At 40.6% G+C, this 21,010-nt stretch overlaps 1 protein-coding gene across 8 annotated transcripts in view; it reads left to right on the top strand.

Annotated features, from left to right (window-relative positions):
• The first annotated feature begins 2,374 nt into the window (after positions 1–2,374).
• Positions 2,375–21,010, top strand: part of nedd4l (NEDD4 like E3 ubiquitin protein ligase) — a 44,442-nt gene continuing 25,806 nt past the window's right edge. For all 8 annotated transcript variants that reach the window (XM_080046869.1, XM_080046867.1, XM_080046866.1 and 5 more), the window contains exons 1-5: positions 2,375–2,694; positions 5,021–5,094; positions 10,238–10,319; positions 11,924–11,962; positions 12,376–12,429. In XM_080046869.1, the coding sequence (XP_079902995.1) occupies positions 2,650–2,694; positions 5,021–5,094; positions 10,238–10,319; positions 11,924–11,962; positions 12,376–12,429 (294 nt within the window). In that variant the 5' untranslated portion in view covers positions 2,375–2,649. The remainder of the gene's footprint in view (positions 2,695–5,020; positions 5,095–10,237; positions 10,320–11,923; positions 11,963–12,375; positions 12,430–21,010) is intronic.

The following is a 21,010-nucleotide window of genomic DNA, read 5'->3' as shown; positions in this document are numbered from 1 at the left end:
AAGACCCTGAGTATCTGACCTTTTTGGCGGGCAATTTTGAACGGTTGAACTGCAGAGTAGCTATTTTATCATCAAAATGTAGGCTACTTAAAGTATCAAAAGTAAAACTAAATTGCCCCAATGTATTGTAGCACCAGACATCCTATTATTGATAAATTATTACATTACTGATAAATGTATGTGTAAATTGAATTTTAATTAATATTTATGTAGCCTGTCAGTAGAATCTGTAGCAATAGATTCCATTTTATATGATCCTTACATATTTTAAATGTAAAATATGAATCTATAAAAAGAAAACCTGCAACATTTCAATGATTTCCCCCCCAGTGTTTTATACAGTATATGTCTTATTATGACTATAAACCTTGGTGCATGCTTTTACTAATGTCTGTAACAAATATAGCTATTTGGGAGTAGGCATACATTGCGTGTTGTGTGAATGATGGCCTTGTATCAAGTGTGGCTTGGGAAATCTCTGTCCCTCCCCCTTTCAGCGCTGCTTAGAAGCAATAATGTTACATAATATGGCCATCTGCTCTTCACATTGATTTAAAAGTCCCACCATGCGACACAGCCAAGGCGAATGCCTGTGCACCGCTTGATGGATCGATGTCCTCATATATAGGCTAGTTGAAGAGTACCCACCTCCAACTTTTATTTTATTTTTATTTTTTTAGCATTGAAGGATTGTATCTATCAGACATAATAAACGTGTTTTTTTGTCGAAGTGGATCTGTGTTGGTTGATTCTGGTATGACAGCTTGCATGTTGGGATGCTGAGGCTGTTGCAGAGGACGAGGACTGAAGCGGTCAGATAGGTCATTCTCTACACATTATAAAAGTGTAACGTGTAACTCGGTTTGTGTCCATGTGACATTTGATCTCTCGTTCGCTGGACATCTGGAATCAGTAGGATGTAAGAGAGATAACCAGGACAAAAGAGGACGCGATCACGACTACGTGGCGACATCTAGCGGCGCTTTTAAGAACCGATTTGACAAAGCAATGAAGATGAGTGGTCTTATTTGCCTTTGACAAAGGCCTGCCTTTTGAAATACATCGAATTAGCTGCAAACTGATATGATATGTCATCAACTTTCGCCTACAGAGAGGAAGAAAAACTGAAAGAAAATAAAGAATACACAATATATGATGATGTATGCTTTTAGTTTGGAAAATGCAGCCTAGTAGACGTATGGGCGGCGCCGCGGTATAGGACCAGTGTTGCGTGTCCTTCAATATGATAGCGAGCTATGAATGAATGAATAACTTAGTAATAAAAAGACATGATCAGTGTGATTCATACTGCATTTAATGTGCAAGAGCCCAACCACTATTTTTAAATTATAAATACAATAATACAAATGTTAGTCTTACTGTTACACATGTATTGGCCTACAGATTTTAGAATGCCATATAAATAATACATTGAACCTATATGTCTTACATAGGCTAATGAATTCTCATGTTTGCTTATGGTAAACCAACCCTAATCGAGCAATACAATAATTAACAAAACATAAATAATATTAATAATGTTAATAATAACCTTTGAATAATGAAAAAATGCCTAAATTGTTATCATAGCCACGACACTGGCAATTAGATTGATACACTTGATCTATTGATGTGTTATTATTATTTTTCTATATAAATCCAGGTGAACATATTTTTCCCTAATGTTACGCTTTAATGCTATACATTTATATAGCCTAAACCTGTAGACTTACTATCAGACACAGCTGTTTGACCTAAAATAGAAGCCAATTGTATTCCTGAGTGGTCATTGTTTGTCTAATTATTTTCACTCATACTGCCTGTATTTTTTACACAATTATGAATGGTGAGTTAGAGATTTAATTTCCCACGGTGACACCTCTATCGACCTAAATTCATGCTGCGGATCAGTCGTTTCATCCAATCTAGTCTCGCAAAACCAGACCAAACTACATCCAATCTGTTTCTCTCCGCGCGTGCAGCCTATGATTGGCCCGTGTTGTAAGCCCCGCCCAAACTCGATCACGCTCAGGGGCAGCCACATTCGCAAGTCTGTAGTTGGCTGAAAAGGTGGAATTATATTTTAAATAGGCAATAAAAAAAAACTAAAATGTTTAAGATGGTTTGCTTTGAGAGACAACGCCTCACACACGCTTAAAAAATGATGAAAAAACACACACAAATCTATATATACACGACACACCCAGCGTCACGCCCTCTGCACATTTCATTAGCCGTTGAGGAGCTTTGGAGAATTGCCAACACATTTGATTGGTCAATGTGGACAGCAATCACTTCTAATCGGCACACGATTGGCTGAACTCCTAGGAGGAAGTCAAGTGTCAAACCGTTTCGTAAGGGTGGGGGGATAAGCTCGGAGTTGACAAAAGCCATCAGTCCTAGTTGAAATATTTTGGACACTTATTTTTTTTTCTTTTCAATTTTCAAGTTGTGTCTTGGACGAACTACGCTGGCGAGGATTACGTTATACGTCTGCAAACCGAAACCCCGGTGCCGTGCCAAGGACTCGGTCTTTCACGGCAGACAGAAGAGGAAAGTGGGACTTTATTGTTCAAGGCTAGCGAGCTAGCTTTGCCAGGCGGCTTGTTTTTGTGTGTGTGCGTGTATGTATCGCGGACCGCAGGCTATATGGCTGCGATATACGAGCCGATATATGGACTTTCAGAAGACGAGGTAAGCTATATTGTCAACATTGGCTTGTGTTATGTAGACGGTGTCTCTCACAAGGGGGGAGTTAAGAAAGAGACAGCTAACACCAACGTTAGCTGATAGTCAAGCTAACGAGCCCTCGCCCACGGTTACAGTAATGTAGTAATGTTCAGGCAGCTGTCATATCCCTGGCCACTGTCCCTGAATGCTTGTCCATTAGTTTACACACACAGTCACAAACACACACACACACACACACACACACCTTAATTTGAGCGACAACTGCACCACTTTGCTTTCACACTATTGAAACAAAAACCGAGCAAGCGTAACATCCTCTATTTAAAGGAATGTATACGACTTGTAGCTCGACTTGTGCCTGAACAGTTGTTCAGATCCCGCAGATGTGAAAAGGTGAAACAGATGATCTATTACTTGAGTGGAGGGCTGGACACAGCCTCTTGTCTGTAATCAAAGCTATTTGATGACGAGCTGACCACTAAACGAGTTTGAAGAGCGAAGAAGCTGAGGCATGTAGGCTATACGGTCTTGCACAACTGATAGTGGGTCGATATCCACTTACTTTAGCGATGAACTCAGTGTTGCATTTGACATCCATGCTTTCATCAATAATGCAGGACAATGATATATGATATGATGCAAACGTTTTTTTTTACGTGACAGCACGATTGTCACGGGTCTAACACGATGACACAACGAGTGCAATTTTCTGCAGATCCTTACATGAATAAGCTTATCTAAAAATTATTTATTGGTATTAAAATGTCTTAAATCAATCTCCAAAAAGTCTTGAAGATGCTAAGGAGCTTATTTATCTTTTGTTTTCTGCATTTTTGCTATTTAATAAACTCAAAATAATTGGTAGCATCTATTTATTTTAACATCATTTACATCTCACATTCAAATCAAACAGATCAGCATTGTATGATCCTATATGGTCAAGTTGCGAAAATTAAGTGACATGTAGAATTTTGGCTTGTGTATTTTTTTTTCAACCACCCTAAAATAAAACATTGACAAACCGAATTAAATCAAACATATTTTTTTAACATTTGAAGTAGATCATCAAACCTTTTCATGAAACCAAATACGTTTTTTTATACAAAATTGTCCCTAACCCAAAGTAACTGTTGTAATTTTTCTGTACAGTTTTGGCTATTTTAAAATTGTTACCTAATTTAATTCTTGAGTGACATTTAAAAAAGTATTTTAAAAAGTTGTAAGGATGGAAACCTGCAATGACAAACCAAGCAATTTGCTTACCAAGCAGCTGTCATATCAGCCATCTACTTATCAGACTCACACAGTCATAAATAGCAAGCAAGGCTGGAGATCTTTTGGATGATCCCAATGGTGGACTAAAAATAATATTTTCACATGTTCAATCAATGCACTCAGGAGGGAAAATAGGGGTGTGACTCGCTTTGTTTAGTTTGTCCACTGCTTTCATCTGTAGGCTAAACTGTCCCTCCCGTCCCTTCGAATATCAGGATGCAGCAGATATTTTGCCTTTGGTCCTTTAATGCCAGTTCAGTGGACCTGTGTCTGTCAGTAACACAACTCCACACAGTGCAAGGGAAATCGCTTCATACAGCGGCGGGAATCTTTAACACACATTTAATCACATAATCTTACTCCACACAAATAAAGATTTCTAGGGCAATTGTTGTTACACATTCCATGAGACTTCCTGTGACCACGAGGCAAATGTTCAGGAATGCTACACCCTAAGAACAAGGCTGTAGCCTAAGGTAACAGCTGGGTTGGCCCGGGCTCCACCTCACCATCCCGCTCCAACCTTTGCTCTCATTTTACTAGCGATTGTTCATACATTCATGACAAAATGTATAATCAGTCATTATGTGTATGTAAATGTCAATAACGCTACTCCGACTACCCACGAGAAACGGTGTAGATTAGAAGTTAATGTCACTCTACACACTCCATTTCAAGATGTGTGACGCTGTACACCGAGCATGGTGTGAGGTGTTTTCACTCAACCTACAGTTCCTTCAATTAAATGCAATGCAGTCAAACATTTACTGAAATAATGGGCACACAACACTAAGTGAAGTGAGATCAATGAGTCTATTGCTATAGGTCATTTTTTCCTTTATGCTTTATATGCATTTCAATATCACTTATGTTATTATATGTTGGTGAAAGCTTTTCAGATACAACTCAATTCATTTCTAGGTCAGGGAACTCAGGTTAGGTCAGCCAGTAGCTTGAAAAGTTTGAAGTGGCTCCATTGTTAAGTTATGTGATCATTCTTTCAAGAGTGTAATTCGGTGTTTTCATCCATCATCTCCTCCCCCTTTTTCTGCAGCATGAAACGAGAGTGCTGCGGGTTAGGGTCATTGCAGGAATTGATCTGGCGAAGAAAGACATCATTGGAGCCAGGTGAGCATCATTCACAGGACTTCTTAGAGGACACATCAGAAGATGTCGTTTTCATCAAAGGTTTTTTAAGTGATTAGTTACACTGTTACACCACTTTCAATTCATCACTGTATTGGTTTGGACAGTGCACAATGCTGTGGACTGTAGGGCCTGTCTCGAATACCATTTTACAGGCTTAGAGAACTCGTTCTTAAAAAATTCAAAAATAGACCATTAAAAACAACAGAATATTTCTATGTCCTTTTTACCCTGGATGGCACTGTGTTATGCACTTCACTACATTCCCTTTACTAGCAATGACCTTAAACTCTTAAGTGTTAATCAATGATTAGCTATACCTGCCGCTCCGATCCTCCTCATAAGTTAACTTACCTCCTATTGCATTTCTCCATAGCGGGTGGTTGACTAATAATTATACAGACCAAACACTTTCTCACATGTTGAACAGAGATGCTAATCTTAAACTTTTTAGGGGTCGTTGATGCGTTTTGTCCATCAAGGGACCTTTATCTTATATTGTCCGGCCTCTTTTCTCCATGTGTGATAAATTGTAAGTAACCCACTTAGGGATGGCCATTTAGATTTTTTTCTTTAACCGGTTAACCACCAGAATTAACGGTTATTAACCGGTTAACCTTTAAGATTTAATGTAGCCTAAAATAGTGAAATACATGAAGCATTATAGCAGGGCTCCCGACCTTTTTTTGTTCCAAAGACCGGAATATTAATTTAAAAACAATTCAGGGACCAGTAGCCAATTTAAATGCCTACATGTTGACATTCACACGGCACCTTGTCTGTTGTGAGAAGAGGTGTAGTATGCGAATGTAGGAGCAGAAAGTGAAATAAGTGACTGAAAAGGCCGGGACATTTACACACACACACACAGGCTTAGGGGATAGCCTACCGAAACCCGGTGCTAAGTAGTGCTGAGCACGGGGCAACATTTTGAAAGACCGTAATATTGATAAGCTCCGATGTTATCAGTACTGCATAACGATACTTAACGCTTTTGTTGACGGATTTTCGCTGTTGATCCTGGCACACAATCATGGCAAACCTGTGTCTGTGCAGGGGCGGGCACTCACTGCCTGTCTGTCACTCCCTCACACACTCACTGAGACGGTGATAGATGCAGGACAGCATCCACCTCAAGAAGGCTAATGCTAGCGCTATGTTAAGCTAGCGGGAGCCCACGCTGTTAATTAAATTATACAAACATATGACACGGGAGCATTGTGACTGGGAGCGTACCATGGACCTATTATAAAGTTGAGCGTAGCCTACACTACTCGTTTCATTCTTTACCGACAGTTGGCATTCTTACATCCGGTTTAGCGATATCAAAATAAGAGTCCGGATTTCAGAGAAATTAAGATATATATATTTTTTTAACCATTTAACCTTTAGTATTAACCGGTTAAAGATCTTCTTAACGGTTAACGGTTAACCAGTTAACCATGGACATCCCTAAACCCACTGTTATCACAACCCTTTTATGTTACGTTGCACAACGTCCCTCTGTGGAGTTGTGCTTGAGGTCTGTGTTTATTTTTTGCTTGGCTAAGCGCTATGACTTTTGCCCTCTGAATTTGAATGCCTACCCCTCTGTACATGAATGCTGTGATCAATTAATAAATCACAGAGTGGGTGACTCATCTACTATCACTGCTCGTTATCAAAAATGGCTTTAAAGGTGGAGTCAGCAATCCTGGAGAACACTTGTTGTCAAAATCCCTCTTTGTCAAAAACAGTGAATATCTCCTCACAATCTGCTGTACTGTACGTACTGTGCGTGCACTGGAAATAAATAACCTACACTGTAAACGGGCATGTTGCCAACTACAGTGGCCCCAACATACCCTTTGTTTACATACCAGTTTACAGAGCATAGGCTGCGTATTAATACCAGATTGTTTTTTAGCGCACAGGTCGCGGATTGTGAGGAAATATTCAATGATTTTGACAAAAGTGGTTTTGACAACAAGCATTCTCTAGAATTGCTGACTCCAATTTTAATTAAATGACTGAACCTATGGTGTGCTTGCTCCATTCAGTATGTCCGTTCAATGCTTTCTGCTGCAGATTTGTTTTACCTTCAGGAATTCATGGGCTGCCATTATTTTCAAAGTCACATGTACACAGTTCAGTGACATACTGCTGGACTTCTCATGGGCATTCACTGCACTCATATTGATGTCATACGCCAGCCCATAAATCAAGTCAGGTGTAAGGGAGAGAGTAAAACACATTTTTAGCTTGTGGAAAAGACAACACACTGCCCTTGAAAGCAAATTGTTTGTAGGCTGAATTGGGTTTTCTCTTCAAGAGTCGGATCTTGGATCTACTTAGAGTAAATATACCTGAATAAGCCTGTACATGAAAATGTAATTCAAGAAGCAGTACGGCGGAATTGTTCAAAGCAGACCGCTTCACTGAAGGTGACAAGAGAAAGTCCAAAAATAGTCTAGGTGAGACAACACTCCTTTGGAGCAAATCTTTATTCGAACATCAGAATCAGGGAAAAATACTGTAATTGTTTGATGCACTTTCTATCTACAAATTACTACTGTAAGCCTCATCTAAGCTTGAACACTGTTCCTATTGTAGCTTGCTAATGCTAATGCATTTTATATGAGCTATAAGAAAGCAGCCATTGTCAGAGAGAGAGAGAGAGAGAGAGAGAGAACCTTGCATATTTTTTTGCACTGAGTGAATGCTAACTCCCACGACAGAGTGCATGCATCCCAATGACCTGCTGGCTGGACAGCTCAGCCCGGCTCAGGGAAAACTCTGACCTGTGATGAAGTAAACACTGAATGAAGTCTGGATGTGTGGCTACAGCTACCACCGGGGAGAGACAGTGCTGACCCGGCAGTCTGTCACCTCATGAGATGCTCAAACTAACAATGTTGGCTTGTTCTTCCCTTCTTTTCGCTCCAAACCTGTCGCTGCTGCTGCTGCTGTTTTCTGTTTCACAGCTGCCTTGTTCCATTGTTCATTCTGCTCTGTTATTTTGGACCAAATGAAATGTGTAACTCGCATGCAATCAAACAACAAGTGGACCGCGATGCCATTTGAATACTGCAGCCCATTCTAGCTTTCATCATCCAGTGCTGACCTGAAGTAGCCCCGTCTCCCTCAGCAGGATTTCTGTTGGTAGATACTAGGAGACAAGTAAGAGTCTCAGTGCAATCGAGACACAGTGGGCCCATTGTTTTTGTTTAGTCACTCACAGCATATCACAGAACCACACTAACACACAATTAAGAGGCTGTGGGGTTCCTGCAGACGTTAATTAGCAATCAGGCCTTAGTGGAGGAGGCTAATTTTGTATTATTACCCATTCCTTCCTTCTGGCTTTCTCCATTGCTCCCTCTCAACTACTTCCTGTAGAATCAATTCTTAAGGCGGCGCTCCAACTGGCAGGCCAAATGCAATTCTGGGTGTATCCATACTGGAATTAGATTACTTGCTCATATCGGTTCTGGATGGTGAAAAAATCTGATTTAAAACTCATTAATAGAAGGTTTGAAATGTGATTTGGATCCAATTGTATACAGTCATTGCAACAAAAATGTCATTGCAATGCAACAATGTAACACTAATGTCTCACCTTGTACATGGAACGACAAAAGATTTGTTACCTCCTTGGTTTCTGGGAAGACTAAACATCTGTACCTCAGCTAGAAATTGTATTGGTGGGAAGAGTTACATGATGTCTATATTCTTCCAGTAGTATGCAACTAGCTGTTTTTGCTAGTTTTGTCAGAAGAAGACACATTATATAAGCAGAAAAGGACAAAGAAATTAAGCTTCATGTGAAACTTTGACCTCTTTAAAGTACATAATCACGTATTTGTGCCAAATGCTACACATATTAATTCTAAAATGTGAGAATTTGCTGCTATTCTTGGTCTTATATTCTTTTTAAATTACTATTTAAGGCTTTTGGACTATTGGTCAGACAAAACAAGGTATTTTAGATTCTGTAGTTAAGTTATCATTGGCTCTAGGATATGAATCTGCGGATGAACTGATAATAAAAGTAATTGTTAGTTTAAACCCTCTTCCAAAGTGAGGTATTATGAGTCAGAATCTGTATGCCTCAGATGCAGATTGGCATTAAGAATACGTGGTGGTACATATTGTGATACACAGTGTGAGCCAGGTTAAACGGCATGGCTCACCTTGGGAGTTCCCTAACCACTTGTCTCTATTCTAAGTACTTAAGTACTCTAAGTACAATCTTCCCTCAGCAGTCATCTCGCAAGGGAAGTGCAATACAGAATAGTGTGAACAAATTTGTGTTTATTGACCCTGCCACCTCGCAACATACTGCCTGACATAATACAGTCAATTGGAATACAAGTAGCAACTCTGAGATCAGTAGAGTAACAGGTCCGCTTGGTGTGTAGCACAGCTTTGCCTCTCCATCCAGACCTCACTGGGGATTTCTTGCCTTTCTTGCCTATCAGCACTTTCAAATAAACCATTTAGCTGTTTTTTAAATAGCACAGTAATACACACTCTGCTTACTGTTTGCTCTGCTCACCTAAAAATGTTTTGCGCTTTCTAATTTTAGCACTTTGTCAGTAAAACACAATAGCCTTATCTCATAATACCCAAATGTAAGCAGTTTTTGTTTCTTCCTGCCGGGCGTTTTGTGGCAGACTCAAACAGTGAGTCGAGCGATATGGGCTCAAACACATCCAGTTGTCCAGTTAATGTGATGTCAGATTGTCAATAAAACTGCTAAAGTTAGGCACACCAGGCTAATCCCTAATCCCCTATAAAACCTAAAGGTGTATAGTAGAGATTAGAACATAAAGAAATGTTGCCTCAACGCTTGGCCGGATTCGTAATTTCTTGTCAGATATTGTCTGATTGAAACCCAAATTGTGTTCATAGGATTTCTGCTTATTTTATTAAAGGGAAACTTTCATGAAGTGTGTTTTATTCTCACCATCTGGAGAATGTTGTTTTGGTATCGGTATTTAAATGTGTATATATTCTGACAGCACTACCATTTGTATATATTTGAAACACTAAATACCCAATGGAATTGGAAGAAACAGATTTGTACCTGTGAATTTGATCACCTTTTTTCAATTTTCTTTCTATTCCTGTTTTGTTTCTGCAGCGACCCTTATGTCAAACTATCCCTCTACGTCGCGGATGAAAACAAAGAGCTTGCCTTAGTCCAAACGAAAACCATCAAAAAGGTAGGTCGTAAGGTAAGAAGCGGCTTTGGTGCTTCCTGTGTTCCGAACATACGTTTGGCTTGTAGCTTCAAACCTAATGAACCCTAATGTATTTGCGTCGTGTCAGATTGGCAGTAATCTCTCCACCCACACCTGCACCACACATTTACTGTAGCGTACAGCCTCGTAAATGTGGCTTTGTTCGCAATCATATTCTCTTGATGGAATTTGCAGGAAGTCACCAGAATGCAGAGCTTCCTTTCCCGCTCGGTAGAGTGTAGAGGGAGACATAGGGCTAGCTCTCTTCCCCCCCAGTGGCCTATTTTGGGGAGGAAATCTATTCACAGCAGGGGGAGCTATGACTTATAATGAGTCTGAACTCTATTCAGAGGTAGCCTAATGTTGAAACGGGCTCTGATTTTGAACCAAACATAGACATTAATTGCTCACATTGTGTTATTCTCTAGACTATATGGTTTGAAATGTCTTCATTTGCATGTTATTCAAAATATGTAATGCATGTTATTCTAAATTACATATTATTCACTGGTTAAGATTTGTGGAAATACATAATATGCAGGGGTAAAGATATGATGTGTTTACCTTCAACACTGTCTTATCCCCATACGCTGCGAGCAGCTTCTTAATTTTATGTCGATTTCTCCCTTCTAAGTAGTTAAGGGTAGATGCATGTAGCTGCCGGCCAACCCTCTGCTGGAGTCAGGCAGCTCAGGCCACCGTGCAGGCAGACATATGCTGCCAGTGGCCATGGTTGCCTTACAGGATATAAATAGCCGACAATGCACTGCTATGTGGAGCAGAAAAAAGAAAGCATCACTGCTTCGGCTTTTCTCCGGCCTCTATGTGTCTTTAAGTGGGACACCTTTGATGGCGTCTTTGTTGTTACAGCTAAGAGTTTGGCTTGTGGCAAGACGGCATAAAAACGATGGGAAATAAAACACCAGTGACTATTATTTACCCTAAGCCTACACCAAACATTGATATTTGGCATTATATTCTAGAAGAATTATAAAAAAACAAGAATTAGACTGATTTTGGTGGTAAATTCTATATATATATATATATATATTCTTTTTTTTGGGGGGGGCAAAGTGCAGTGGGTTCATTCATAATTCTGGTCTGTCAGCAATTGTTTTAACAGAGATGTTATTTTATCGCTGTAGTAAAATGTTGCCAAGTGTTTATTAATCAGAGTGACTCGTAAATACGGGCTTCATTGCCATTCTAGTGTTTTTCAATCACCGGAGGAATTTTAATGAGATGTCACACAGTTCTCTCAGTCCAATAAAATATCAAATGTGTTAGGCAGGAGGAGAGAGTCTGCACAACCACATACCGAAATGATCCATCCAGTGTGTAAAAAGTCTCATGGATGCTTTATTTAGGCACTAATTCCAATCACATGTTGTTCGCTATCAACTTATTCTGACAATGTAGGAGGATCGTTGACGCACAATATTGAGCCTTATTTCTCACTCACTTGGATAGGCTTCATTCATATACCTGTTCTGTATTCTCTTTAAGATAATGATTGTATTCACTGGCTTTAATACACAGTTTATAAATTATTATTTTAACCTTAACCTCTATACCTTGTGTTTCAGACGCTCAACCCCAAATGGAACGAGGAATTCTACTTCAGGGTGTGTTCAGATTCAGATTTTCAACTCATTTTGTGCTTTATTATGTGTCGGATTCCCTTTCTTCCTAGTGTCCTCCCCAACCACAGTGGTCTGTTATTACTCTTGTTTACTCTAGAGTGGTCGTGTTCTTCTTTGCTTGCAGTTTAATTGACATAACTTCCACCCCCAATGTACTCAAACAGACCATATTAGACTTAAGCTTAGCCACGTGTGCATGATAACTCATCACTTATGGTTCCTAAGTTATAAAGATTAGAAGACTGATTTCCTTCTAACCACAGTAGTTTTATTAGAATTATTGTGAAAAAAAGCAAGCAGGCAATGACCTAAAAACTGTCTGTATGTATGTGCTTACAACATAACAAACAGAATGACTGATGTATTTATTCCCTGTTTCTTTGTTGCCAACCCAGGTGTGTCCACAGAATCACAGGCTTCTCTTTGAGGTGTTTGATGAAAATAGATTGGTAAGATTCACATTTCTTCACCTCCCCTTTCCCTTCAGTGGATTCAATTGCACATTATTTTTTATTTAGTACCACCCACCACGATAGTCACACATACTCTACTTCACTTGATGCGATTTGTTTCTACTCCAAACTATACTAAGATATTGTATTGTCTTTGTAGCATGTTGTTTCACTTCATTTGATGGCAATGGGCTTTGCACTAGAACCTAAAACAAGCATAGAACCAAAAAACAAGAAAAACTTATTTTTAAATTAGTTCAGCAATGTAAAATAAAATAAAAAAACATCTCATAACATATATTCCATTAACCAGCATTAACATGTCTGAAAAAGGAGTAGGAAGAAGTACACACGCATCTTAATGAAATTGCAATTTCAATGAAAGTGCAACCCATCTGATGAATGTAAAACTGATACTGCTGCTCACCGTTCCTTTCCTGAAATAGTTCTGCTTTCAATTCACCACAGGGATTCTGTACAACCTGCTATTAATTGTATTGACTTTTTCTGCATCCCGGTGTCCTCCTGACTCATTGCTAGATTTGATATCAAAGGATTTCATATGTAGGCTCAGTTTGAAAGAACTCATGCAAATAAAAAGTATCGCAGAACACATGGAATAAAAGGGAACATTGGCAGTGTACGTCCTGTTTCTGCTAGTTTCATTGCTCTGCTCACAACTACTGCATTCCTCTTGTGTCAAATTTCTCAGATTTCCCCCTAAGACAAGAACACTAGCTTCCTTGACTTGTGAAATGATGCCTATTGAAGGCCCTCCTCAGTTGCCATGACAACTGGATTCAATGTATGCACAAAGTCAAGAGTTGGAGCAATTCAAAATGGCATGAGAAGAGCTTTATAATCAACTCACTAATTTGCCCTCATGTGTTCCTCTACCTTGGCTAAGTTTCTTATAAGGAGACAGTGGGGAGTGAAGTGGTTGTTGACATAATGAAGTCTTGTTCTGTGGAAGAAGCGAAAGGCTTTCCCTGAAAGGGGTTTAAGACTGTAGTGTTTCTTATGACTTCTTAGTCTGTATTTTGAGTTTGATGTTTGATAAAACAAACAGAGTTTGCACTTGCAACCCAACACAGTATTGATGTTCTTGGCTGGACAAGGCACATTCTGTCTGGGCCTCACAGGTTCGGGGCTACTGCTTTTGTCCATGGATAACCAACGTGGGAGGTTGAAAGATTTAATCTTGTCAAGTGTGTTTTTGTAACGCCACATTCTGTTATTTTCCAGACAACTATATCAAGAGTAGATTTTATGATTAAATCCCATTCAGACACTTTAATGTGCATGTTTCACTGATGAAAGTGTGCATACATTTGTTTTACATGTTTCTCACACCCCTGTTGGGGAATTGCTGGCCCTGAGCCTGCTAAGAAAAGTGCAGATCTAATTTACCCCTCAGTGTAGTGGGAGCTCTTTTTTGCCATAAAGAAAAGGATGACACAAGAAGGCACAGCACAGGCAGCCTCAATCCCGGTCCTCGCCTTATATGTCTGAGGAGGAGATTTTCTGTCTATCTCTAGATGCATGCCAAGGCAGCTCCTCCACCACTGGCCAGTATTTCTTTGAAGGGGCTGCCTGTTCTCTTGGGTCCATTGATTAATGGCTTATTTGTCAGAAGAGATGAAAAGTTTGTTGAAGCTTTGTGTTATAGCGTGTATGATGTATTGATGTTTACCTATGTGTACTTGTTGAAATACTAATGAGAAATGTCAATTAATGTAATGCCAAAAAATAATGGAGAATGCACCAGGCTGACAGTTAACATTTAATGTAAAGAGAGAGGTTGAATAGCCCTACAACACTGTGTAATGCTTTGTTTGAAGCAAGCATGTTATGTCATTCGGCAAGCTTGGCTTGCTGCCATTGGACCACACATTGGCATTTTGTTTCTTCTACACAGAACATTCTCCATAACATTTCACACACACATTTATCGACTGTGCCTAGGCAGTGTGTCATCACTAAGTGTAACCGCCTGCCAAGCAACAATTTCATCCTGCTCAACAGTCTTTTGCTGTTGGTGCTCTTGCTGCCTCTAGGCAATCGCCTGTCTCCTTGCAACAAAGAAAACTAAAAGAAAAGAAAAAATCTCCATTGTGAACACAAGGGCATCTTATTGCCCACAATGGAGAGCTTTAATTTTTCCCTTTTTTGCCCTCGGGCCACCTTCAGAAGCTTGGCTGTCAGCTTGTTGAAGTGTGCTTTTTGGGATCCATAAGATGACACAGGGCTAAAGCATAGGTTGAACCAGTCATAGAAGTTTCTCTTTGTTTCCTTTTATCTATTGCCAAATAGCACAAAACAAGTGCTTAATTCTCATAATTTGTCCACCAAATGACTGCAGACTAAGATCACAGCTGAGTCATATCTTGGGCGTTTTTTTTTGTCCAAACAGAGTGGCCTATAAAACCTCCAGATAGTTTAGTGTTTGGCTGCGCACGGGAGATAGCATAGTCTATTCTGTTTGAAAAAGACTTGGATCTCTCTCTTTCCTCCAGAGAGGACTGTGCTGTTTGCCTTATCATCATAGCTCCAATCTGTCAGATTGCTGCTGTATTTCTGGTCAAGTTTTAGCAACAACTTCCTTCTGCTGCTTTTTTATGTTTCCAAGCTACAAGAAGAAACAAGGCTCAATTGCGTCCTCAAGATTTCTTGGTGAATTTTGCATTGTTAGTCCGGCCATTTAGCAAGGAAATCTCACTTCATGTTTTAACCTGTGTACCTGTTGAAAAAAGGTATGGATATCATTTGTATTGTATGTGTGCATACAACCGATTTATCGATCCGTTTCTTATGTAATTTCTCTATCTGTTTCTATAGCTACATTTTTAAGTTTCTTTTATAAAATATATTAGTGGTAGTGCAATAAACTGAGCTGCACTCTTATGGTGGTGGTTATTATCAGAATAAGGTAGTAACTTATTGGGGTTAAAAACTTACCAAACTGCGAGGACCTCAGAGCAAGGATATTTGATATGTGGAAGTACGGGAACAGGCGGGGGTTAGAGGGATATCATGTGAATGGGAACAGGGATGGACAGTGGTAAATAGGATGTGAGTCGGGTGGCCAGTTGGCACTTGAGGGCAGCGTGGGGTTGTAACAGGAGGTGCCTGGCCATTTGTAGTCACGTGACTGACAAGCAACCCGCTGTCACCTTGGAAACCAGGAGCGCCGGCCACTCTTATCCAATCATGTCAGGAATGCTGGCCGTCACTCGGGCTCAGGCTATTTCTGCTGTCTGTCGCTAGTGCTGGTATAGTGCTAAGAGTCTGGCGTACGGGGATCCTTCTTTTTTTTCTCCCCCTCACCCTTCCCCTCTTGCCTTTGCCTTGACTGTGTAGTGTAAAGTTGTCAGCTCTTTTGCAGTGGCAGTCTAGATTTTGTGGTGTGTGGCTTCTTTCTTCATACAGTCAACTGTGTGAAGGAAAGTTGTGGAAAAGACTTGGAGTGGGTGGGGGCAAGAGAGAGAGAGAGAGAGAGAGAGAGTTGAGGAAAAAAAGGGGGGGATCAGTCATCTATCCAGCCAAAGGAGAGAAGTGGGCGACACTAAGAGACCGAGACGGGAGCCAGAGGAGAGAACCAAACAGTCAGTCAGAGAGGGGAACGAGAGCTGTTGGACGTGAGGTGAAAAATGGCACAACGTCTGCGTTTGTACTTTGGCTCGGGACGCAGTAACACAGCCCCTGAGATACTGGAAGGAGACACCGAGGAGCAACAGGGAGACAGTGATGTGGTCGCAGCGCTTCGCATGCAGCCACCTCCGGTAACTAGGCCTCAGGAGCCAGCTATACAGCACGGCGCACCAAGAGGTTTTGCTTCGCGGTCGGAACCTTCGCTTAAACGCAGTTCCTCCATGTTCATACCACAGCTCGCCGCCTATGCCGAGCCGCGGCCCACTAAGAGCTCCTCGGTGCACATCTCCCTCCAGCGCTCCAATGGATCCAGTACTGGAGATTCTCGTGATAATAACGCTGTCGATGGCCCACCACCCTGTTATACTCCGCCAGGACCAGCGCCTGCCTATTCCGAACGACTGATCCAAGAGGACATTCCCCAACAGCCACCTCCTCCGTACTACAGCCCGGATTCTCTAAACTCTCAGACTTTTTTGACAGAGCCTAACATGTCAAAACAAAGGGTCTTTAGTATCGGTCCCAATGGCCATACTATGTATAGCAGAGGCCAACCTGGGATCAGCGTTGGTGGGATTTGTATCCAGAGGAACTCTTCTTTTGACGGGTCTGACATCAAGCATTTCAGAATCCTCCCTTATGGTGGTGGTACCGGCTGGTCTGTCCAGCAGCCAAGCTCGGACCAGTGCTCAGTTGTCAATGGTGGAACACAGAGACTAGTGTTTCAGCTCCAGCAAAATCAGAACCAGGATCAGAGCCAAGGCAGGCAACAGACTGCTGAATCCCAGGAAGAATGCACAGATGTTGGCCTTTCCGGCTCAAGAGGCAGCCATACGGTGTGTTACCCCAGAATTCGACTGGAGAGAAGCTCTTCTCATCAGATGCCGCTGTTGGAGAATCAGCATCAGGAAAGTGGCGCAGAAAGCCAATCTATAGAGGAGAACAAAATGGACACGCAGACACAGAAAATGGAAACTAGAAACAGATCTAATGGTTGTACTTTTAAAATCAGTGGGGATTCTTCCAGAAGGCAGCCTCATTTCAAGATATACTTTACCCAAGGCGGAGATGGAGATCAGGATGTGAGTCTTGGCAATGACTTGTCGAGGAATAATCCCAAGGTAAAGATTATCGGAAAAGTAGGAATTTTAGTGAAAGAGTTTTTAAATAGAAAAGGATTTTGTAAATTAGACATTTGACAAAAAGATTAGCAGGGTTTTAAGTTTTAATGAGTGAGAAATCCATTTGAGTATGAATAGTAAACAAATAGTGGATCGGTCATCTCACTCAAATGACATTTAGTTGGACACATGATGGCTTGTTTGCAGTGTTGCCAAAAGAAGAGGAATTCAGTAGGGCCAGGAAATGTGTGCTACTCCAGTGTTTTTACTCAAATTTCTGCAGTTGCTAGTATTTCAATCGCTGAATCAGCCCAGATGAGGAGAGATCTGTATGGTACGGGAAGAGGGTGGTGACATTCTGGGAAGTGAACAGCACAGACATGGCTACTGAGCTAAGTCACAAGCACACTGGCTTTTTTCACTTCACAACCGCAGGCATTTTAAGTTTTACACACATCGGCCAACTCAGTCATGAAAGGAAAACAGGAAAAGGCTTTTGGGTGAATGGACAATTTCTCCCAATGCACTTGACTTGACTTGACTTCTGTTTTGCAGAAATATGACACTAAAGTTTGGTAATACCCTTAACTGCAGCCAGTGCTCTTTGAGACCTGACTGTTTCTATCTTTAGTCCATTTCAACTGTGGTTGTTGATTTTGAGAGCAGGCAGAAGGCATGTCTTCTTTGGTTCTCGGCTGGTATGGATCCGAATCCTCACAGCTGCTCCGCGAGTGATTAAGATGTAGTTAAGGCCCAAGCAATGATCAAGAAGCTTGACAAGCCATCAAATCAAACATTTCCTGAAAGCCTGAAGTCTTTTGACGTGACATTCAGTTCCCATTTCCTGTCTTGTTCAAGCTTTGAAAGCAACAGATAATGAGTGTTATCTATTACATTATTCATCTTTCACTTATCTATCTTCTTCTGAAATGACTTAGACTTTTTAGCAGTCATATATACTGTAGATATTTAAAAAATGTGTGTTGTCATTGACTATATAAGGATTACTCTCAGTAGTTTCTCATGAAGGGAGGATCGACGGGGAAATCATTTTCCAAGATGCACAGTAATGCCCTAATAAAGTCTGTGATGAAAAACACTTCTATTAAGAAAGCATGGATGTAGATGAGCAGTTCTTAAAGATACAAATATTTAAAAAAAAATCTAAGTAAATTGCCTTAAACATGTTAGTTGGACCTCAACGATACACACAATGCATTTCTGTGTTTTATATGTTTGAGTAATTTATTTGTTTTACTTTAAAACTCCACAGTGCACCTTTTTAATAATGTAACAAGATCATATTGCCTAATTATTGGAATGTTGGCAACAATAAGGATATGGGATTAATTTTGTTAAATGTTTCAAGAGGCTGATGCTATGCCAGGCTTTTATCAGTTGAGTAACATTTTTGATAAACCAGTTACGTTAGTCTTTCTGACCATGATGGCTATATAGAAAGGATATCTACATTTTTATTACAGCGTTGTAACCCAAACTTTTGGCTTCGCAATAATGCATATAGTATTGCTATTATATTTTTAATTATAGTTTGGACAGCACATACTTCAATGCATCGTACACACTTTCTCCTTTCCCTTTTGTAAGACATGTGGTGTTGTGTCATCCCAGTGCATCCTGTTTCTCTTGCAACAAGGAAATCCTCATTTAGACCATAATGACAGGTCTTCCCCAACTGGTAGCCTGTAGTTGGAGTGCCCCCTTTTTAAACTCTTGCATGGGATACTACGAGTGTGTGTTCCAGCTAGGCTGTCTGCAGACAGCTATGCCACCGTGCCATGCCCTCGTTACAGCCCGACCCTCGACGCCTCCCAGTTGTCATTCACAAAGAGCCTCTTGCAGGCTACTGGGATTGCTATATTTACCTGAGACGAGACTGCAGACGGATAGGAGGGCTTCTCCTTTTATTTTGGTCCAGTAGCATGTGAGAGGGATTCATATTGCTATTGTTGTGAAGGACTTTTCTCTGCCAGCTCTGATCTCTCAGAGTTGCATGGCATTGTATTTCAGTCATGTCAGCACAGAGACTGTTCAGTAGGTGAGACAACCTTTTCTCACTGCAGTGCCAGCCTGGACTTGTTCCAAGTTGATCATTATCATAAAAATGTCAGTCTGTTAACACTTTTTCATGTAGCTCCAAGACAGTTCAGTACAGCTACAGTTAGCACTGCCAATGTATCACTTCAACTCTTTAAAAACAAAAATAATAATCATCCATTTCTCCCCCCGATAAAGTATTTTTTTTAGGGGGAGGCCGGGGGGTTGTTCCTCCTTTGAGACAAGAGGGTGTCATATTGTGTACGGAGTGTGAAGCCCACTGAGTCAAATGGCTATCTGCGTTATTGGGCTATATAAATAAAACTGATTTGATTTAAGATATTCTCCTACTGTTCTAAACAATTAGTTAGTTTCCAGACATAGTGAAAGTTTTGGTTTTAATTGTTCAGGTCCAATAAGATAAGCATTACAAAATAATGCTATGAAAATAGTTGATAAAGTCTTCGGCGGATTATCAGAGATTAACAGATTACATTATTTTCGACAGGAATGTTGTTTTTTTTTGTTTTTTTGCTTCAGTGATGTCAACACCACTAATTAAATAACATTCACCTCCATTGTATTGGGTAGGAATCTTGGAGGCATAAACATAAGACACCAAACTATCTGCACACAGCCAGAAGTAAGTGTAGCTGTGTTGTGATTTAGGAGGACTGAGTTTGTTTTGAGCTAGCTTTACAATCCTTCATCCCACACGAGGCTCTTTTACTCTTCGTGCTGCCTCCTTTCAGTCATAAGTGGCGCCCTCCCTCTCCGAGTGTAACCTGGCCCTGAGAGGCAGCTGCAGGCTCAACTGTGACCCTTTGATGACTCTGCAATTATATCCCTCTGCATACACATACCCACAGCTTAAAATGCTTGTTATTGTTAAGGATAGAAAAAAACAGCCCTGTGTCCCATGGGATACTGCCAATGTCACTGACCATTTCATAGGTTACTAGCTACAGTGACATTGTTTTTTAAAGGTTCAAGCATGGTATTCATAATGTCTTATTGGTGTTGAAAGTCTTGACTGGTGATAGAATTCCTTGCAACATTAATCATATGTTAAACTTTTCAAAGTTACAAAAAAGGGTTTCATTTATTAGTATGTTATCAACACATTTGAAAGAGAAATAGTCTTGATCATGCTGTGGAACGGGTTGCTTTGGTTGCTCACTTCTAGTTCAGAAAGCGATTCAATGTTTGGAATCACTTTGGAGTTAAGCAAGCAGTAAATGAATTGCCAGGTTGGTTTGGGAAATGAAAGTCGACACAGCCGTAATTTACACAGCAGTGGCTCTGGCTTTTCCAAGAATAAATAGTTGTGTGTGTGTGTGTGTGTGTGTGTGTGTGTGTGTGTGTGTGTGTGTGTGTGTGTGTGTGTGTGTGTGTGTGTGTGTGTGTGTGTGTGTGTGTGTGTGTGTGTGTGTGTGTGTGTGTGTGTGTGTGTGTGTGTGTGTGTGTGTGTGTGTGTGTGTGTGTGTGTGTGTGTGTGTGTGTGTGTGTGTGTGTGTGTGTGTGTACACGCTTCACAAGTGTCTGTTTACATGTCTGTGCATTAATAAATCAGTGTTTTTATGTGACTGATTTGCAACCTTTCATCATCGAATTTCAGGTCTGTTAACTGTGGAAGGAGCCCAATGCACCCTCTTCTCAACACTGCTTTAACAGTACTTTTTCCCTTCCAATAGTCAGAATAGACTTAGGCTTGCTGTAAACCTAAATGTTGTATCGGTGTGAAAAAC

This window comes from Ammodytes marinus (genome assembly GCF_949987685.1).
Source record: "Ammodytes marinus genome assembly, chromosome: 18".
Taxonomy (NCBI): Eukaryota; Metazoa; Chordata; class Actinopteri; order Uranoscopiformes; family Ammodytidae; genus Ammodytes; species Ammodytes marinus.
This window is presented reverse-complemented; position numbering and strand designations above follow the sequence as displayed.